The following is a 19,469-nucleotide window of genomic DNA, read 5'->3' on the forward strand; positions in this document are numbered from 1 at the left end:
TCCCTCTCTTCTTATGTCCTTTCTTTTGTCATTTCTTCTCTTTTTCCTCCTCCTTGTCCTCTTCCTTTTTCTCCCTCTTTCTTTCCTTTAACATACTTTCTTTGACTTGTGTTTCTTTGACCTGGTCTATTGCTCGCTTTCTTTTTGAAAATTTTTATTTTAGTGTATCGGAACTATATTTTATAATGTATATTAGCCCCTTGCATTTATTTCTGGAATATTCTTTGTTTACTTGTGGTATCTTTAATCAGAGAGAAATTTTAAAATTTTTATATCAAATTTGTCAGTCTTCTATACCTGTTTTCTTTTTACTTTATGTTCTTATCTTTAATCAGTAAGGAATTTGTATATGGTAAATCAACCATGCTAAAAGTCTTTTCTTCAGATGAATTGTCAATATTCCCAGTACAATATGTTGAGTAACCCATCCTTTTCCCACTGATTTGAAACACTCTGCATATGCCAAATTTCTGTTCATAAATAAATATATATATATTTCTATTCCTATATGATTTCCCATATCCTCAATTCCTTTTAGTTCCTATATATAAAAGACATATAAACATAGTGCTACTTATTGATATATTTGCAGATGTACTGTTCTTATTTATAGAGCTATTCTTGTCCTATTACCAGACTTTAATTTTCACCAGCTATATAGGAGGTCTTGATATCTGGTAGTTCAGACCCCCATCATTATTCTTAATTTAAAAATGAAATTGTTTTGGTCATTGTCTCACATTTACTCTTCCAGATGAACTTCAATATCAACTTTGCATGTTTCCCCCCAAAATAGTCTCATTGGATTTGTACTACCACATCATTCTTTTTTTGTTATGTACCCTTGAAATTTATTTGCATGACAGTTAAGCAAATAAAAAATACTGGGTTCAAGCCAAGGTAAGGTGCTTTGTATTACTATCTCTTTGTGACAGTAAATGTTTATTCTAGTACTTCTTGACCCTCTAATCACGTAATTACTTAAAAACCCAAGACTAAATGGATACAGAAATATTCAGACTAAAATTACTGTAAGCATGCTCTGACTAACCACAAACTTCAGCAGTTATTTTTGATTTAGAGTTTTCTTCCAAGGATTTATGTAAACAACAATTAGATAATTCTGTAGGGCAAAGGTCTGATTTTTTTTTTTTAGTTTTGTTTGATGATATTTTTTAATGCTTTCACAATACAATGTATATTGCAACTTCATTGTGAGGTAGGTGGCACATTTTGTAGAAGGGAAAAACTTAAAAGTCTTTGAAATATTTAATAACTAGTTCAAGGTTCATGTTCTGTGAATTTCCATGGCAGAGCCTTGGATTTCTAGCCATACCAGTCTAATTAAAACTGATTACTCCTGGCTGGGAGAGATCTGTAGGATATAAATGGAATCTAAGGGCGAAGCTTAGGAAATACCTTTTTAGTTGCTTGGAGAAAGTGAAGGAATTATGGAACGATGAAATACAGCAAAATATTTTATGGAGAAATTGTCATTATCACATGTAAGTACATATGGATTTTTCTCATTTAATCTTCCCTATCTAAAGAGTTTCAGTAATTATCCTTTCTAAGAATATTTGATATTCTTTCTGTTTTACTTTCAACTCATTAAATGAAGAGTCCTTGAACATAAATCTGTAAAAGATCTTTTAAAAAATGGCTTTCCTTCAAAACTTCAATCATAATCTTTTAAGTTTATTCAGGCTCAAATCCAGATTTGATGAAATACCTCCTAATGGAATGGTTGCCAGAACAGTTTTGAAAGGGCCAACTAGGGTCAAACCTCATTGGTAAAGAGTGTAGAAAGCAGACTCCAGTTCTGGCAAATATCAAACAGTAATAAATTTAGAAGTAGCATTAGGTTTCTTTTATCATTCTTTGCTCACACTCGCATTCATCTCTCTCTCTCTCTCTCTCTCTCTCTCTCTCTCTCTCTCTCTCTCTCTCTTTCTCTCTCGTGCTTTTTGAGTCTTACTTTTGTTTATAGTAAAATTCTCTTGCCAGCCCCCGCAACAGTTTATTGCCTAGTCTTTTTCAGAAGTATTGACCTTTGATTCCTAAAATTTGACATTTCCCATGTTATTTCTACCTTTCTTAAAGTTTTTAATTGGATTAAATCTCATTTTTCTTTTTTTCATTTTTTTCTTTTTTGGTGTTGGTGCTGGAGATCAAACCCAGGGCCTTGCACATGCTTGGCAAACATTCTACTGCTGAGCTACATCTCTAGCCCCTCAAATCTCATTTTGCTTGTTAAGCTTTCCATAATTACTCAGGTACATACTTTGACTTTTCTTATTTATTATAGTTCACATCTCAGAATAGTTCATAAGCTCTTGGAGAATAGCAGAATTGCCACTGTGTGACCCTGCTCCCCTAATCTTTTATCTGGCTGTCATAGGCCTCAAGGTTAATGTCCTCTGGCAAATTAACCCCTCTGAACATCAGTTTCTACAAAGTAATGTAGAATAATTATATCTGTTTTACACAGTTATTATGAAGGTTAAAAGACAATGTAAAAGCACCTGGCAGATGACAATGGAGAATGCCTATAGCAAGTACCAGGTTGTCTTTCTAGAACTCATATCTCCAACATTAGGAGGTGTTTGGTATTTATTAATTGTAAGAAATAAAGAGATTATATTGAGGAGGTTTTTGCCTGAAGAAGAGATCTAAGATAATTTATAAAGATGATAGAGGTCAACTTTTGGTTATAGAATTTAAATCCATGGGAGTTAATCGTTAAACTGTTTCTTGAATGTTTTATAGGTAGAGCACTGTGACATATTCAGTGGACTGTGTAAACATATGTATCAGGTATTTCCTGTCCTCAGAGAGCTAGTAGTCTCATATTAAATGTGCTTAAAGACCATAGGAGTGAGTTGAAATAAATCATGTGGATGTACAAGTAGAGGGTTTCATTAAATTCAAGTGTCAGTAACAATTGTGTGATGCTTTAGATATCTAACTTTGCATCCTTTACAAAGGAATAGTCATTGAAAAAGAACCTTCAGGACAAGAAACCTAGATCATTTCATGATCACGAGAAAACCTAGATCTTCTAACTAGATTTTAGCCAGAAAGGAAGCATGGGAGCCCTGGAGGAAGCAGCTCATCAAGGGGACAAGGTGGCAGTTTCTAATTTATGCTTTGCTACAGAGATAACTGGAGTCTGAGAAAGGTGAACTGGCAGGGCAGGTGGGTAATTTGGTGTTGGATAGACCCTGCCAGGAAGGTGAAGTAATTTGACTTTTTGTCCCTGTTCTTTGTCAATAAAACTAGCAGACTAAATTGACTGAGTAGCTGTTCTTTCTTTTGGAATGAAAAATTGAACAAATGAACAACTTTCTATTCAATTAGGGACTAAATACTCACTGTTAATATATCAATCTTCAGGATGTATTTTTTTGGGGCGGAGGATGTATTTTTTTGGGGCGGAGGTGATCATAATTTGATGGAGGTAGTTTTCATGGCTTTAAGGAGAAAATTGGTAGTCTTCCTTTGGAATAGAATACTTTACTTTTATCTCATAGTGGCCTGTTTGACTTAAAGGATATCTTCGTGGTTTAGGAGTGAGATACAAATGTTCACAGAGGTAGAAATCTTAATTGACTTTATTATATAAAGTGGAAACTTCATATACTTTATATAAAACTTAAGAGGAAGGCTGATGACATAGTGTATTTGTGAGAGTGTATATGTGAGGCCTTAGGTTTCATCCCCAGCCCTGCAAAACAACAACAAAATCTTCAGAGGAAACTGAACTTAGTGAAATGAACTGTAAGGTAACTGCTGATTAATGGTAGGACAGGGAGCAGAATCCATGCTATTTCCCATCCAGTACTCATTTCTCATTGTCATATTTGAGACTTACTGAAAATTCGATGATTGATTTCTTGGGATTGTTATACAGTGAATGAATTTTCATTTGATTGGGGAAGATGAGAAGACACTAAACATTTCAGTTTTTTTTTTTCTTGTAACATGATAGATTTGAATCTTACAGTGTATCTCTTAATGATTCATGACTGGTTATTTTAATTATTAGTTCATTTCTGAGCTGTGCCAGTAGATCTACCTCTTATCCAGTACAGTGCACATCATAAGGAGGACTTTTTAAAGTATATAACATTGCCTTTTACAGCTCAAAGAATAATTTAATGAACATATTTTTATTTTATTTATTTATTTTTTTAACATTTTTATTTTTGATGGTAGATATTAATTTGAATTAATATGCTTTCAAAATAGCCAGAGCCAAGGTTATCTGGTAAAGGGAGGTACCGGGGTTGGACTTACTGAACTCCTTAAAAAAACTTGCAAAATACTGTGTGTATGTGCATTTTTCTGTTGTTAGCCTTTTAAAGGGTACCTGAATTAAAAAGTTTAGAAATCACTGCTTTAATAAATGTTATTCAGATCCATAATGATGGCTTTCTTTCTACTTTCAACCAAATTTTTGAAATATTGTGTCCTAAGTTTGATGTCCTATAGATAAAACAAAACAAAAAAAGTCCTGTTTATTGCATCACCAGAAATATTGATAGATCATGGTGATTTTCTCTATGCTTAGAGACTTTTTATGTCATTGTGTGACCCACCCACTTTTTAAAAGTCACACATCTAAAATACTAAATGTTTAAGTGGGTCAAGAAAGTTTTCATATAAACATAGTTGGAAGAAATAAAAAATGAACCTTAATGGGAAGTTGGAATTAGTCCTGTGGAGCCTGGGTTGAGTCTCTTATTATTTCCCATTCTTGTAACAGAGGCCCAAATCCACTATGCCTCCATCCCTTGTTTTACTCAGTTGGGAATCTCCTTATCTGCACACCTACACACTCACCCACACACCACACACATACCTCACCACCACACCATTGTTATCATGTCCTAAGTATCCTCCTTCCTTATCCATTTACTCCTTCACCTTATTTTAACTCTGGGAACTGCCTTTTCTTGAAAGGCCAACTGCTTTATAATTCTCAATCTTTTTTCCTAGTGTTTTACTTCATTTGTGTCTTCTCAAACCCCAGGAAGATCAACTTTATTCTTTTTCCTGCCCTTCCAACGTCATTATTCATCTTTTTTTCTTCCCATAATCCCTGCTCCGTTGAGGTTCAGGACTTTTGCCTGAATCAGTGTTTTGTTAGTTTTCCTGCAGTCATCTACTAAATAACCTCACGACTCCTTTTCCTTATCCTTCAGACTTTAGCTGCTGGTGGTGTGCAGTTTTCTTCTCTACCCTCAGCTCTTCATGGTCATAGCTTACTTGAGAGCATCTAAATGGAAAGTACCAAGTCCATTTGAAACAAATGCTTGTTCCTTGACAGTTTCATTTCCAGTGACCTTCACTTCTCATCAGCAATTCACTGTAATTTCTTGTGCTTCAAAACTGTACTTCTCATACCATGACCTTTTCTTCATTGTTGACCTTTCTGCTTTCTCTACTATATCAGTAGTTTCCCTTTATCATTTAATTTACCTATCTTAGATTTCATGGTCTTTAATAATTTTAATATCATTCTATTTGGGTGTTGGTATCTTCAGTGACTTTGTTGCTTTCTGCTGGCTGGCACCTATCGGTTAGAACCTTAACCCTGTATGCAACAGTTAATGCCTTTTCCTGAATGGCTGACCATTGCTAGAGAAAGTCATGCAGAAAGGTGAGTTATTCTACCCTAAATTCATTATTTTAGTAGTTTAATGGGCTTTAGTACTATTGAACACTTGCCCTAAATTTTATATTCAACCTATTCTTTGAGCAACAGTTATTGAAGATCTTATTCACTTTCCAGATTGTTCTATTTTTCTCATCCAGCCTCAGTCCCTGCAGGTAACTAGCTGCTATGTTAAAGAGAAAATAGAAGCACTCCATTGGGAATTTTCTTCTCCCGGTTCCTAAACAAACAAATCTACCTTCTTTTGCAATAAAAGGGCCTTTTTCCAATCTTAGTTCAGTTTCTACCTGCGCCTTAGACTCTATCCTCTCAAAAATTAAAATATTGTTTTACAACCAGAGATATGAAAAATTGTGCTCTACATGTGTAATATGAATTGTAGTGCATTCTGTTGTCATATATAAAAATCAAAATTAAAAAAAAATAAATATTGGCAATCTCTTCTTCATGTATTCATCTGATCCCTTTCAGTTTTATCTTTTTCATGAACTGATTCCACATCTCTCTTCTATCATTCTCCTCCATTTCTCCCTTTCCAACCAAACATCTTTGAAAGAATCATTTTTACACATCTACAGTCCCTTGCCCAAATCTCTTTGGGCCAGATTTAATTCAGATTTACGAATCTTTTTGGATTTAGAAAAGCATTACCATGTATGTACCATGTGTGGTGTTAATAGCTCCAGTGGGTTGTAAAGCAGCACCCTGGAATCAAACACTTGCTCTTTTCTGAAATGTTGGGCTTTTCACTTTAAGTGGGATAAATAAGGATTGTGGATAAATAGTCTCATTTTAGTTATTAAAAGTAATTAAAAAATTACTTTTTACTTTAGTTATTAAAAGTAATTAAAAAACAATTTTTCATTGCTTGTGGATTTTGGTGTTAGCAATGAGAGGTAGTGGGTATGTACTTCTGCTTTTGTTTTCTCACCTTCCTTCTTTTTTTTTTTTTTTTTTTTTTAACCCATTCTGGTGTTTACTTTCCCTTACTTGCTTCAAATGATTCTTGCTAATTCAACCAGTGACTTTTATCTAAAGTGATCATTTCACCAGTAGATGTTTTCTGTTCTCAGTTAACTAACTGGCCAGCACCGTCAGATCCTGGTGATGCCAACTCCATCAAACACTCTCTTTCCTTAGCTTCACTGGTATCACCCTTTGCTGGTTCTCCTTTACCTTGCTGTAGCTATCTCATCCTCCTAGGACCACTTTTTTCTTTTCTTTTTTTAACTGCTCTCTCCTTTGGTGATTGTCTGTGTTGTCAACTACCAATTAGGTGTTAATGAATCACAAATATACACTCTAGTTCAGACCTCTTCTTTGAGTGTGATCAATATGTTGAACTGCCTACTTGATATTCCCTTTTTTTAAAATCTCAGAATATCCTAATCTCATGATTTTCCTGTGCCCAAACTGGTTGTCCTTCCACTTTCTCTTCTTTCTCTTTCCCCTTTCAACACATGCTTATCTCATTTTGGTAATATTCATTTCTTGAGAACAAAGATTAGGATCTTTGGTGTGGCCTAAAAGGCCTGCGTGGCTTGCCCATCTTTTCAGCTTCACTTAGCTCCCCCCTTCTGCTTTCACTCACTCTGAAGTACCATGCTTTCTCCTATAACAGGGCCATTGTAGTACAAAAGCTACTCTGTTTGATATGTTCTTCCTTTGTATGCCAGTTAATTTATTTTTTACAACTTAGCTTTCTCACTTTCCAAGAGAAGCTCGTTAATTTATGTGCCCTATCATCAAATCTTAGGGCACTATATATGAATTCTTCTTTTTTTTTTTTGATAGCAAGGAATGAACTCACTTAACCATTGAGTCACATTCCCGCACTTTTTAAAAAACACTTTAATTTAGAGACAGGGTCTTGCTGAGTTGCTTAGGGCCTCACTGAGTTGCTGATGTTGGCTTTAAACTTGCAATTCTCCTGCTTCAGCTTCCTGAGCTGCTGGGATTTCAGGCATATGCCACTGTGCCTGGCACTATATATGAATTCTTTATGAAACTAGTAACAATTTTAATTTTGCTTTTTTTGAATTACTTAATATTTTTCCTCACTATACTGTAAGTTCTCTGAGCACAAGCATTGTATCTGCTCTTGTTTACCATTGTATTTCCAGCATAGTGCTTAGCATGTAGGAGGCAAACAGTAAATATTTTGAGTGAATTCTGGACATTATCTTTGTGAATTAAGTAGTTTCTGTATATTTAGTGATGTAGCAATGTATTCTTCTCAGGTTTATGTGTATTCAGTCCTGATGGTACTCTTTTTGGAAATTATGAAGATATGTTTTTTTAAAAAATTCAATGTATTATACAAGGAGCATATATATATATATATATTTGATCTAGCTCATTTCTTTCATGTTGATTCAGTTTTTTAGATCAATCTCTTCCTCATATTTGTAGTTTCCAGATATCTTACTAAATCTAGTGTATATAAGAAAATACATGTAGTGTTCTAACAAAATTCAGCAGACTCTCAGCTTGTTCATCAGTTTGTAAATCTCACAGTATTAAAAATAATTGAGCCATCTGCAAACTGAGGAAACAATTTTAGTGTTTTGAAAGTGTGTAGTAGGAGAGGGAGTTAGATGGTCTAGGTATAATGTCAGAATAAGGCTCAGTGCAGAAACCACGTTGTGATCTCTTAATACTGAAACTTAATAGTCAGTTCAAAATTAGGAAGAGATTTGGTAGAGGTTAAGCAAAGGAGAGTCCTGACAATGGGGAATTTCCCAGAATGGGGTGACAGAATTTTCTCACCAAAAATTTATTTTTTTTTCAAAGAAAAGATAAATATTTATAAAGACACAAATTCTGTGAAAATTATCATACTCTATAATTTATATAACATATATGTTTCTAGAAATTAACTTTAATTAGCCTTTTATATTTTACTCTTTAATTAGGAAAATCAATAGGATCTCAGTCATCTCGAAGTGAATCTGAAATTGTGCCAAAAGTTACTAAAATGACTGTATCTGGAAAGAAGCAAACTATGGGATTTGAAGTACCTGGGTAAGATTTTAAGTCTTTCTCCCTGTTTTTTGAAATCAATATTGTGTCCTATTAGTCTATTAGAAAGAGAATGTCTTTCAATTTTATATAATATAACATTGGCATTGAAGTATCCCATTGTCCTCATTATAACATAGTTCAAAGAGATGGGGATGAAAGATTAGACTTGAATTCTATAGCCTTGCCTGGGTGTATTACTGCATCTCACTGTTAATTTCCTCACATAAATAATTTATAATGATTTTGTGAAAGCTAGCATGTTGAGGTAGGGAATTTTTTATACCATTAGGTGGCATAGGTAATCAGGGCTTAGAAGTTACATGAGTCAGTCAATCATAGAATCACTAATTAAAATTCTAATAAATATTATCTTTGAGCTCTTTTAGATTTTCTTATTGAATAAAATGTATCATTGTAGAAAATACATAAAATGAAACATACCTAGAATTTCAAATATCTTTTGAAAAGTGATATGATAGCAGCTGTTCTTTTTTAAAAAATCATCTTTCTAGAATTCTTCCAGAAGTCTTTATAGACAATGAAAGTAATTGCTTGAGTCTCAGGTTTATAAACAGTAACGTTGAACCTCTTAAATTTTTTGAATTTTTCAATCATTCCAAAAGGTATACTTTTACTTACAAATTTATGTATTTTGCCTCTCAAAAAAAGAAAACTCAGTGTTACCAAATATAAATAACTGAGGTTTTTTTTTTTGGTAATTTCAAGAAAAAGAAGCTCAGTAGCCTGGTCTTTTCTCTATTATAATGTTCTCTTGTATAAATTAATAGGAGTGTCATGTGTTGTGCAGAATCTTAATGATCACCTATTTCAATTTTTCAATTACTGTATTATAAAAGGAAGATTTTATTCATTTGGTTTAAACTTCAGGGTGCGAAAGGTCTCAGGATCTACAATATAGTAAGCATTCACTATATATTAGTTCAGTGATTGTATGAAAGAAAAGTTGATTTTTATTTTGAGTAAGCTTAACCAGTTAAAATAATTTTGAGTTGTGGTTCAATTACAAAATCTTAAGGAGTGTCTTTCTTCTCTCTTAATTAGGGTTAAGTTCACATAAATACTCTTTATGTACTAAATGTTTTAAGTGCCATTTAATCCTATTGTGTTAGTATTTCCATTGACAAAGAGAAATAAAAGAAAACAATTATACAGTACCTTTCCTAAGGATTTTATAGTCTTAATGTAGAAGGTTTCAGAAGTCTTAAAAGCAATATGAAGTAAATGTTGTTATAGAATTATATTAAAAGTAAATGCATAGTTCTCTGAATAAGGATAAAAATAATGGGTAATATATAATAAATGATCAAGAATATAGATAATTTGATGCAAAGAAATAGTTTACACATTTGAACTTTATATATATGATTATAAAAGTAAGTTTGGAAGTACTGTAAAGGTAAAAAAAAAAAAAACAACAAAAAAAACAGCCCATGAGGTAACTTTGATGTGGCCTATGAGAGAAGTCATCAGAATGTGACTTATTACAGATTGAGGTACTCAGAAATGCTTAATAATACTTAAGGCCAACCAAATTATACTTTCATAGAAATTTTTGAGATTTATAATAGGGATGAGTACTTAAGATTGTCTGATTTAGTCTAAGAAAGCACATTAAAAGCATAACAAAACAGTTTTAGTTGAGATTTCAACATTATAGTTTAATTCCCAATGGTGTTTTTAAAAAGTATAGGATAGTTAATATTTTGAGAACTAAAAAGCCTTTCAAGTGTTTTTGTTTTAGTAATTTTGTCAGTCCAAGCACTTTTGTATCTATACAAATCAATAGCTTAAAAAGTCAGTCTTTTCCTCAATATTACAGCAGATATTCAAGTTTCGTAGGCTTAGTATTGTGTCTGGATATTGGTAATCAAAGCCTTTGAAAGTGCCTGTACAAATGATTGCTAAATATTTAAATTAGTTGAAATGGTAATTTAATATGCAGTATACTGTAAATACGTACATAGTTTTAATGTTAAAATATTCATTGTAAAACTATGAGTTTGATTCTTATTTAAGCTTCTGGGCTAATAATGCATGTCACACAGTGTGTATTATTGACGAGATCAGTTCTGAAAGTTCACTAAAATATACTTTAAAAATAGAGATAATTTATTGAAGTTATGCTGACAATCTGACTTATTAGATAGCAAGTAATGTATGGTACAGAATAGTATTTCTTTACTCAGAAATGGAATGTGAAAAATGTAGAACATGTAGGTTATTTAACTTGAGTTCAGCCTTTTTGTCACTTCTTTGAAATTGCAAATAAATCTTTGGATTAAATAAGGTATACAATATGCATAATTTCTCAAATTTAGGTTTGTGTTTTTGTCTTCCTTTTTTGTAACTGGGGTTTAAACTTGGGGTGCTTAATCACTGAGCCACACCTCCAGGTTTTTTTTTTTTTTTTTAATAATTTTTGATTTTGAGACAGGGGCTTGCTAAAGTTGCCTAGAGCCTCACTAAGTTGCAGATGGTAGCCTTGAACAGTGATCCTCCTGTCTTAGCCTCCCTACTTACTGGGAGTGTAGACATGTGCCACCATACCTGGCTCAAATTTAGTTTTAAAATCTAAAAAATAAGTCTATCAAAAAATCACATTCACAGATAATATGTTAAGTTTGCTTGGAAACCAAAAATTTCTAAAATAAAACAAAGAACACTTAAGAGAATGTAGAATTTGTATTAACAAAATATATGTAAGTAAATATATGCAAGTAAAAATGGTTAGAACATTGTGTAGAACAAATACTCTACACTCTTAAATTTAAATTATTAGCCTCTAAATTCATGTTATTAATAATCCCATTTTTGGAAGATAGTGTTGGAGAAAAAAAAAACTAGTCATTTTATAATATTAGATAAGGTTACAAAACTGTATCAGAAAGCACCTGAAAAAAATTTGACCAACTTATTCTTTCATTCACATCAGTTAGTAATTATAGGACTGAATCTAGAATAGTCATTTTTAGACCTACCTTGGAGGTTTTTCAAATCTTAAAACATTGATTTTTGTTGTAATATGTGGAAGTTTTTATTAAGTGCAGACTTACCTGAGGATGCTTTTCAATTGCTTTGGTTACTTTCTTCTAATACTATATAATTTTAATGAATTAATTTGCAACTTGAGAAAGGGAATATTATTGAAAGTAAGAGAAAAGTAACCCTTTCCTGTTACTGAATTGTAAATGAAAGAGTCTTGTCAGCCCTGAGTTTTGTGAATATCTTCCTACTCAAATAGCCCCTCTAAGGGTTTCCTAGAACTTGGTGGGTATGCTAAACTTCTAGAACCGGCCCACTCTGTCAGCCATAGCTGTCTACAGTTATCTGTTTTTTCATATGGATTTAGCATAAGCTTTCCTCTCAAGAAAAGATTCTGAAGCTAAGAACAAAAAGATTTGAAGCCAGAGATTGAGATTTCTCCCAGGTCTATTTCTCCCAGGTCTATTCAGCCTATGACTAGTCATTGCAGTAGAATACTTTTATTGTATTTTGTGTATATATTTTCTTATTTGTTCTAATTAGCTGTACATGACAGTAGAATGCATTTTGACCCATTACACATAAATGGAATACAACTTCTCATTCTTCTGGTTGTACATAATATACAGTCATATCAGTCATGTAATCATAAATGTACATAGGGGAATAATGTCTGATTTATTCTATCATTCTTTATCACCATACCTGCTTTCCTCCCTTCACCCCCTCTGCCTAATGCAAAGAACCTCTACTTTTCCCTAGCCCCCCAACATTGTAAATTATTTTTTATTACTTTTAAGTTTGATTTAAAAGTGTTGGAGACAGCTTCCACATACTAATTTTTTCCTTATAGTTCAAGATGGAACTCATCTGTCTGAGTAGTGCTAAAAAAATGAACACTTAACTATTGGAAGAAAATTGAAAAACAAAGTGAGAATGGATATGAGGATTTGTTTGTTTGTTTGTAGTACTGAAAATCGAAGCCAGGGCTGCTGTACTACCTGCCCCATTTTTTTTTTTTTTTTTTTCCTGCTGAGGCAGGGTCAACATAAGTTACTCAGGTCTTAGCTTCTCTAGGAGCTGGGATTACAGGCATGTACCACTAGCGAGGTTTTTTTTTGTGAAGTTGCAAATGTAATTAGTATGTCTTTTCCTGAGGAATAAGATGAAGGGTTAATATTGAGCCTATAAAAACTGTCCTGAGAAGGTAAAAGTCATCTGTTTGTTAACAGTGGGCAAGAAGGAAATAAATTTACTCTTACATATTTCCATTTTACTGCTATCTTGGTCAGCTCCATTTGAGTTGAATATACTTTGCTTCATTTTTATTAACTTGCAATTTAACCTGCTCTTAGACCTCATTTGATTTATCCTAGTTGTTAAAGGAAGTCAAAGCATAGTGTAATCTGATTAATGAGGTTGTATTCTTTATGGGCAGGCATGGGATGAAGTGCTAGTGTTAACTTTTGCAGGGAATAGTCAGAATCACAGAGTGAACGAAGCAGTGAGGGCAGTGTTTACTTTTGGAGGCACTGTCATTGTCAAGGAGAGGATAAATTAAGTTAGGGGTCTTGTTTCTACTTTATATATTTGAATCCCTTATTAGAGTGTAAGCTTTTTTGAACCATGAATAATTATTTTATTTCTGTATCATTTTTTCTTCATAATGTCAGTACATATTCTATGTTGTAGATCTTAATAAATCTAGTGCTTGTTGAACAAATGAATTTAAGCTCTTTTGACAAATTTTAAGAAACAATAGATGTTTATCAATATCTCTTAAGCTTAGTATTTGAGCAGAAAAGATCATAGTCCTATTGAAAGGATGAGTTAGTCGAAAAATGATTTTTTAATACTAGATTATCTCCATTATCATATTTGGTGCTATTTTTTATAAAATATCTCCTTTTTATCATCTGTTTTGATGGGCTTTATTATATGATAAAAGCTATAGGTTTGGACTTTGAATTTCAGTTACTTTATAGTATACATTTTTCTTATCTAATTTTTGGTAGCCTTTTTCTCCTGGGAGTCTATATTTATGTGGTTTGGGTCTGACTACTTTTCATTTCCACCTTAACAAACAGTAGCCACTTAAGAGGGATCATTTTTGGTCTGGAATATAAAGAATTTTGAAGAGGCATCTTTGCTCTCCTTATGACACTATAGGACATCAGTCAAATTGGTTTCAAACACTTCTTTCCTGTCTGCTTTCTGTAGAGTAACATCTGAAGAAAATGGTCATAGTTTCCAGACACCTCAAAAAGTACCTCCTGGTGAAGATACCAGCATTGCTTCTTCTGACATTCTTGACACCATTTGTAAATCATCTCTTCCACCTCACAACATTCAAGCCTCGGAAGAACAGAGTTTGACACCAACACCAATGAAAAAGGCTGGCAAGCTGAGACAGCAAATAGATGTGAAAGCTGAACTGGAGAAACGGCAAGGCGGGAAGCAGCTCCTCAACCTGGTGGTCATTGGTATGCCCTCTGTTCCTCTGGATTGTCAGTCAGCTCTGTCTTAGCCTGACTGTGGTCTAGAGACAGCAGGGAAACTCTGAATGTCTCTCTGGGTATAATGGACATGATGTAAGGGGGCATTGCATCATAATGCTTTCTGGTTACCCTTGGTGAAATAATGCCAAGTTACCAATCATTAGATTTGTTTATGGCATTTTCATTTTGTGAATATTTTGAAAATGGCATGTATTTCCAAAAATCAGGGAAATTCTACCCATCTCTCTGAACAGATATGCCCCCCTCTCTTTAGATGTTTTTTTTTTTAGAGAGAATTTTTTTTAATATTTATTTTTTAGTTTTCGGCGGACACAATATCTTTATTTGTATGTGGTGCTGAGGATCGAACCCGGGCCGCACGCACGCCAGGCGAGCGCGCTACCGCTTGAGCCACATCCCTAGCCCCTCTTTAGATGTTTTAACTGTCATTTGATAAAAATTGGTATTTATAACTCTAAACACTGACCTGAACTGTTGAATCACACATCCACACAATGCCTCAATGTGAACAACATCTGGAAATGTATGAAGTATTAATCCTGAATCAATTTTCCTTAGGTCATGTTGATGCTGGGAAAAGTACCCTGATGGGCCATATGCTTTATCTTCTGGGTAATGTAAACAAAAGAACTATGCATAAATATGAACAAGAATCTAAAAAGGCTGGCAAGGCTTCCTTTGCATATGCATGGGTCTTGGATGAGACTGGTGAAGAAAGGGAAAGGTAGTCATTTTAAAATTTACAGTTTGAAATGATAATCTTTTAAGTGTGTAATATGTTTTAAATATGTTAAACATACCATGAAATAGTTTTAATGATCAGGGTAATATTTTTATAATTCACCATAATTACTTTTTTCCCCTTTTGAATTCTACAAGAACAGATTAAAAGAATGTTTATCAAAAACAAATTAAGACAGAAAAAAGAGACAGATAATTGAAGCTAATTTTTCTATAGGAGAGGTTTCAATTGTCATTTCTCCAAGTATATATCAAATTGAATTAAAGTTATGAATGAGAATTGTAATCTTACATCAGGTTAAAAAGGAAGGATTAACTGCAGTAAATTCTTTGTCTGGATTCAGAATGACCAATGAATTAAAAATACCAGACTGAGTTCATTTTATACTTTGTATACTACGTTTTTATGAAACAGTGAAGAATGACACAATTAAACCATATCATACCATACAGATACAATCTAGCCAGTTGTTCCTTATGTCTCTGTTTTGGTGCTTAATGCTAATTTTGGAGGAATTCTAGAAGGATATTATGGACACATACTTCTGGCAAAAGAACTGTATTTTTTTTAATGTATGTATTTTTTAATTTTTATGTGGTGCTGAGGGTCGAACTCAGTGCCTCACATTTGTGAGGCAAATGCTCTACTGCTGAGCCACAACCCCAGCCCCAGGATTGTATTTCTTCTGAAGTCTTTTTAGAGTGGCCATATAAATCATATTAGGGCTATTAGGGATGGGGACCCAAAGGACATATTAATAGTTAAACGAAATAGCACATATACCAACTATGTTAAGATAATGACTAATAACCTGTGAAGTCCTGAGAAAGTACTAAATTAGCATAGGGATTGAATTATGTTCCCCAATGTGAATATGATTAGAGAACATATCTAACTTTTCATACTTCTTTTATGTGTATTGCCGCAGTCTGGCTGGGCACAATTCAGGAGCCACTTGTCAAAAGAAACTAACTTTATTTTTAGAACCACACAAGATAAACAAAACAGCCCCTCAGGAAAAAACCCTCAGAGCCCAACTGCCACCACCGGCTTCCCTCAAGCCACACACCCAACAACCTCCTCCTCCCACAATCCTCCTGCTCTTGAGGCCGATTGGCTGGGTCGCATGGGCGGAGCCAAAAAAGTCCCCCAATGAGCAGCTCCGTGGTCTGAAAGGGCAGGGAAACAGCCCAATGAGCATCACCGCAGAGGAGCCAATCAGCTAGATGTTGCTAGATGTTGCTGGGGCTGCTGTGAGCCAATCATCAGCTGGTAGTCTGAAAGGGCAGGGAAACAGCTCAATGAGCATCTCCACAGAGGAGCCAATCAGCTAGGTGTTGCTGGGGCCGCTGTGAGCCAATCATCAGCTGGCAGTCTGAAAGTTTGCTGGAGCCCCTTCGGCTGTGGCTCTCAACAGTGTATGTTTATTTTTTTGAGGTCTTAGTCTCCATTGTTGGAGGCAATTCTCAATAAAGTAGCCCACAGTATTTCTTAGCTCTCTGATAAATAGAAATTTATATCATAGTGATCTTTTTTCCCATAAAGGTATCTTTTTTTAGTATAATATCACAAACCTGTTTTTCACCCTAGAAAGAAAAGTAGTATACTATGCAGTTGCCAATTTTAGGAAGATACTAGAAGCTAAATAATTTCTTCCTGTTTAATAAGGAGATTATTAAAGCATGAGCCTTTTAGTTTCCTTCATGCCATCTAGTTAAATAGCAAGAGAGATTGAGAACACTATAACTGAAATTAGAATAACTTGTTAAATTTACTTAATATGTAAGTTGAACTGGCAGTGAGCTAATAATCTACTCTCTGCCTATAGTGATTAATAATTTTAGTTTTTTTGAATACTATGTTTGCTACTCAGCTGTCATAGTTTTGCTACTGCTAGTTCTCTATTACTCAGCATGGTATAATTTTTAGAATATTTTTTGTTCTGGAAGCAGAAGCTTTCAGGTACATGTTAGAAGTTTTAACTCACTCCCTATCTGTTCTTAATAGCATTTTAAAAACATACTATGTTGCTTACCCAATCATGTTAAATATTTGTATCCTCTGTTCTCAGATGTGGAAGAACAGAAATTATTGAGCTGAGTGACATTTTCATATTCTCAAGGTTACAAATTCAGACCAGAGCCGGGCCAGAAGAGTGCTCTTAGATCAAATAGTCTAGGGAGGAACTCGGATAGTTGGTGATGGTTCATGACTTATTCTGAAGGTGCCTATGGTTTCTAGATGATTTGAAGATATTGAAGAGAATTATGTATCACTTTGGCAAACTCAAATGGCTTTTGGTTTTAAATTAAACCAAAGGGCTTGACCACGGAGACCCACAGTTACCTTACTGCCAGGATGAACCTGTTGTTTATTATAATTTTTTGGATTCTTTTGTTAGTAAAAAGGAATGCTATTGTTTGATATTTTCAATGATCCTGGGGCAGACGTTATTTATTGTAAACATGATTTCCCTTTCTAAATCCTGGAGCTTTAGAATGACTTAGTGCCCTTGTAGATTTTCCTTATGCTTTTTAATCTGAATTCTCATTTTTGTGGCTGAAAAGGACACTGTATTGGTCACCAAGAAGGATGAAATGAGAAATGAAGCCAATTTCTGTTTATCTCTCTAAATTCTCAAAAAATTGGTCATATCCTTTAACATTTCCCATTTTCTAAATATGTAACATATTGATCAACTTTTCAAATGAAAAGTTTTATAAATTTTTGTTTATAATTAGTGAAGTATAACAAAATACAAGGAACACTACCTCTTGATAATGGCTTTTCATTTTATCTTCTCTCTTGCTTAGTATATATATTTCTCCCATCTAGAAATGACCTAGTGTAGTTTTCTTTGTTCATAATTTATATTGTTTGTCATTAAAAAATTAAGGAAATGGGGAAAACCTATCATTTTGATTGAACTCTTGCTGCATTCACAACCTTATTTTAAAGCCATATGGGTATAATTCTGTGGTCTATTTAATAAACTTTCTTTCATTAAACATTTAGATTATTTAGCCTATTGATAAATAATTTAACCCTTATCACTGATTATTTATAATAGTACATTCTAATCCTTTTGTTTTGTTTAAGGGGAGTAACAATGGATGTTGGTATGACAAAATTTGAAACTACAACCAAAGTTATTACATTAATGGATGCTCCAGGCCATAAGGATTTCATTCCAAACATGATTACAGGAGCAGCCCAGGTACCAGATATTTTGTTAATTCTATATAGTATACTGATTAAACATAAATTTTTTTTGGCTGGGGAGCGGGTACAGGGGATTGAACCAAGGGGCATTTAACCACTGAGCCACATCCTCAGCCCTTGGAAAATATTTTATGTAGAAACCGGGTCTTACTAAATTGCTTAGGACTTCACTACATTGCTGAGGTTGGCTTTCAACTCCTGATCCTTCTGCCTCACTTCCCAAGTTGCTGGGATTACTGGCACATGCCACCATACCCTGCTTATACATAACTTTCTTGCTGCTCGGTTTATGATTCTAGGATTTTAACTTTTAAAATATTTTAAAATTAAAAATTTTAACTTTGGGGACTGGGGTTTTGGCCCAGCGGTGGAGTGTTCGCCTAGTACGTGCAAGGCCCTGGGTTTGATCCTCAGCACCACATAAAAATAAATAAGATAAAGGTATTGTGTCCAACTACAACTAAAAAAAAAAAAATTAACTTTGAAAAAATTGAGGAATGGATTTTTCAAAATCTCTTTATGTGAACTTTATAAAACCATTTCATTTATTGATAAGATAGATCTGCTTTCTTACTCTGTATTCAAGTCCTGTATCTTTAAGGAGCTAATTTATGGAGAAATAATGAAGCTTGGAGTTTACGACTCAGTGGTTTATTTACCTTATTTGTAAAAAATTTATATTATTTATTTTTAAAGAGTGCCGCACGTCAGAAGAAACTAACTTTATTTTTAGAACCACACACGATAAACAAAACAGCTCCTCAGTTAAAAACCCTCAGAGCCCAACTGCCACCACCGGCTTCCCACAAGCCACGCACCCCAACAACCTCTTCCTCCCACAATCCTCCTGCTCTTGAGGCCGATTGGCTGGGTCGCATGGGCGGAGCCAAAAAAGTTCCCCAATGAGCAGCTCCGTGGTCTGAAAGGGCAGGGAAACAGCCCAATGAGCATCACCGCAGAGGAGCCAATCAGCTAGATGTTGCTAGATGTTGCTGGGGCCGCTGTGAGCCAATCATCAGCTGGTAGTCTGAAAGGGCAGGGAAACAGCTCAATGAGCATCTCCACAGAGGAGCCAATCAGCTAGGTGTTGCTGGGACCGCTGTGAGCCAATCATCAGCTGGCAGTCTGAAAGTTTGCTGGAGCCCCTTCGGCTGTGGCTCTCAACAAAAGAGTGTATTCATTCATAAATGTGAAAGTGCAAATTAGAAATCTAAAAGCACCATTTCCCACCAGACTGGCAAACATCAGAAAGGTCCCAAATACATGGTAGCTGTCATAC

The 19,469-nt window shown here is 34.2% G+C and overlaps 1 protein-coding gene across 1 annotated transcript in view; it reads left to right on the forward strand.

The window, feature by feature from the left end:
* The window catches only part of Hbs1l (HBS1 like translational GTPase), an 89,026-nt gene that overhangs the window by 44,319 nt on the left and 25,238 nt on the right, over positions 1 to 19,469 (forward strand). The window contains exons 5-8 of the mRNA XM_076858228.2: positions 8,596 to 8,704; positions 13,928 to 14,190; positions 14,785 to 14,950; positions 18,068 to 18,185. Coding sequence (XP_076714343.1) covers positions 8,596 to 8,704; positions 13,928 to 14,190; positions 14,785 to 14,950; positions 18,068 to 18,185 — 656 coding nt within the window. The remainder of the gene's footprint in view (positions 1 to 8,595; positions 8,705 to 13,927; positions 14,191 to 14,784; positions 14,951 to 18,067; positions 18,186 to 19,469) is intronic.

This window comes from Callospermophilus lateralis, chromosome 6 (assembly GCF_048772815.1).
Source record: "Callospermophilus lateralis isolate mCalLat2 chromosome 6, mCalLat2.hap1, whole genome shotgun sequence".
NCBI classification, from domain to species: Eukaryota; Metazoa; Chordata; class Mammalia; order Rodentia; family Sciuridae; genus Callospermophilus; species Callospermophilus lateralis.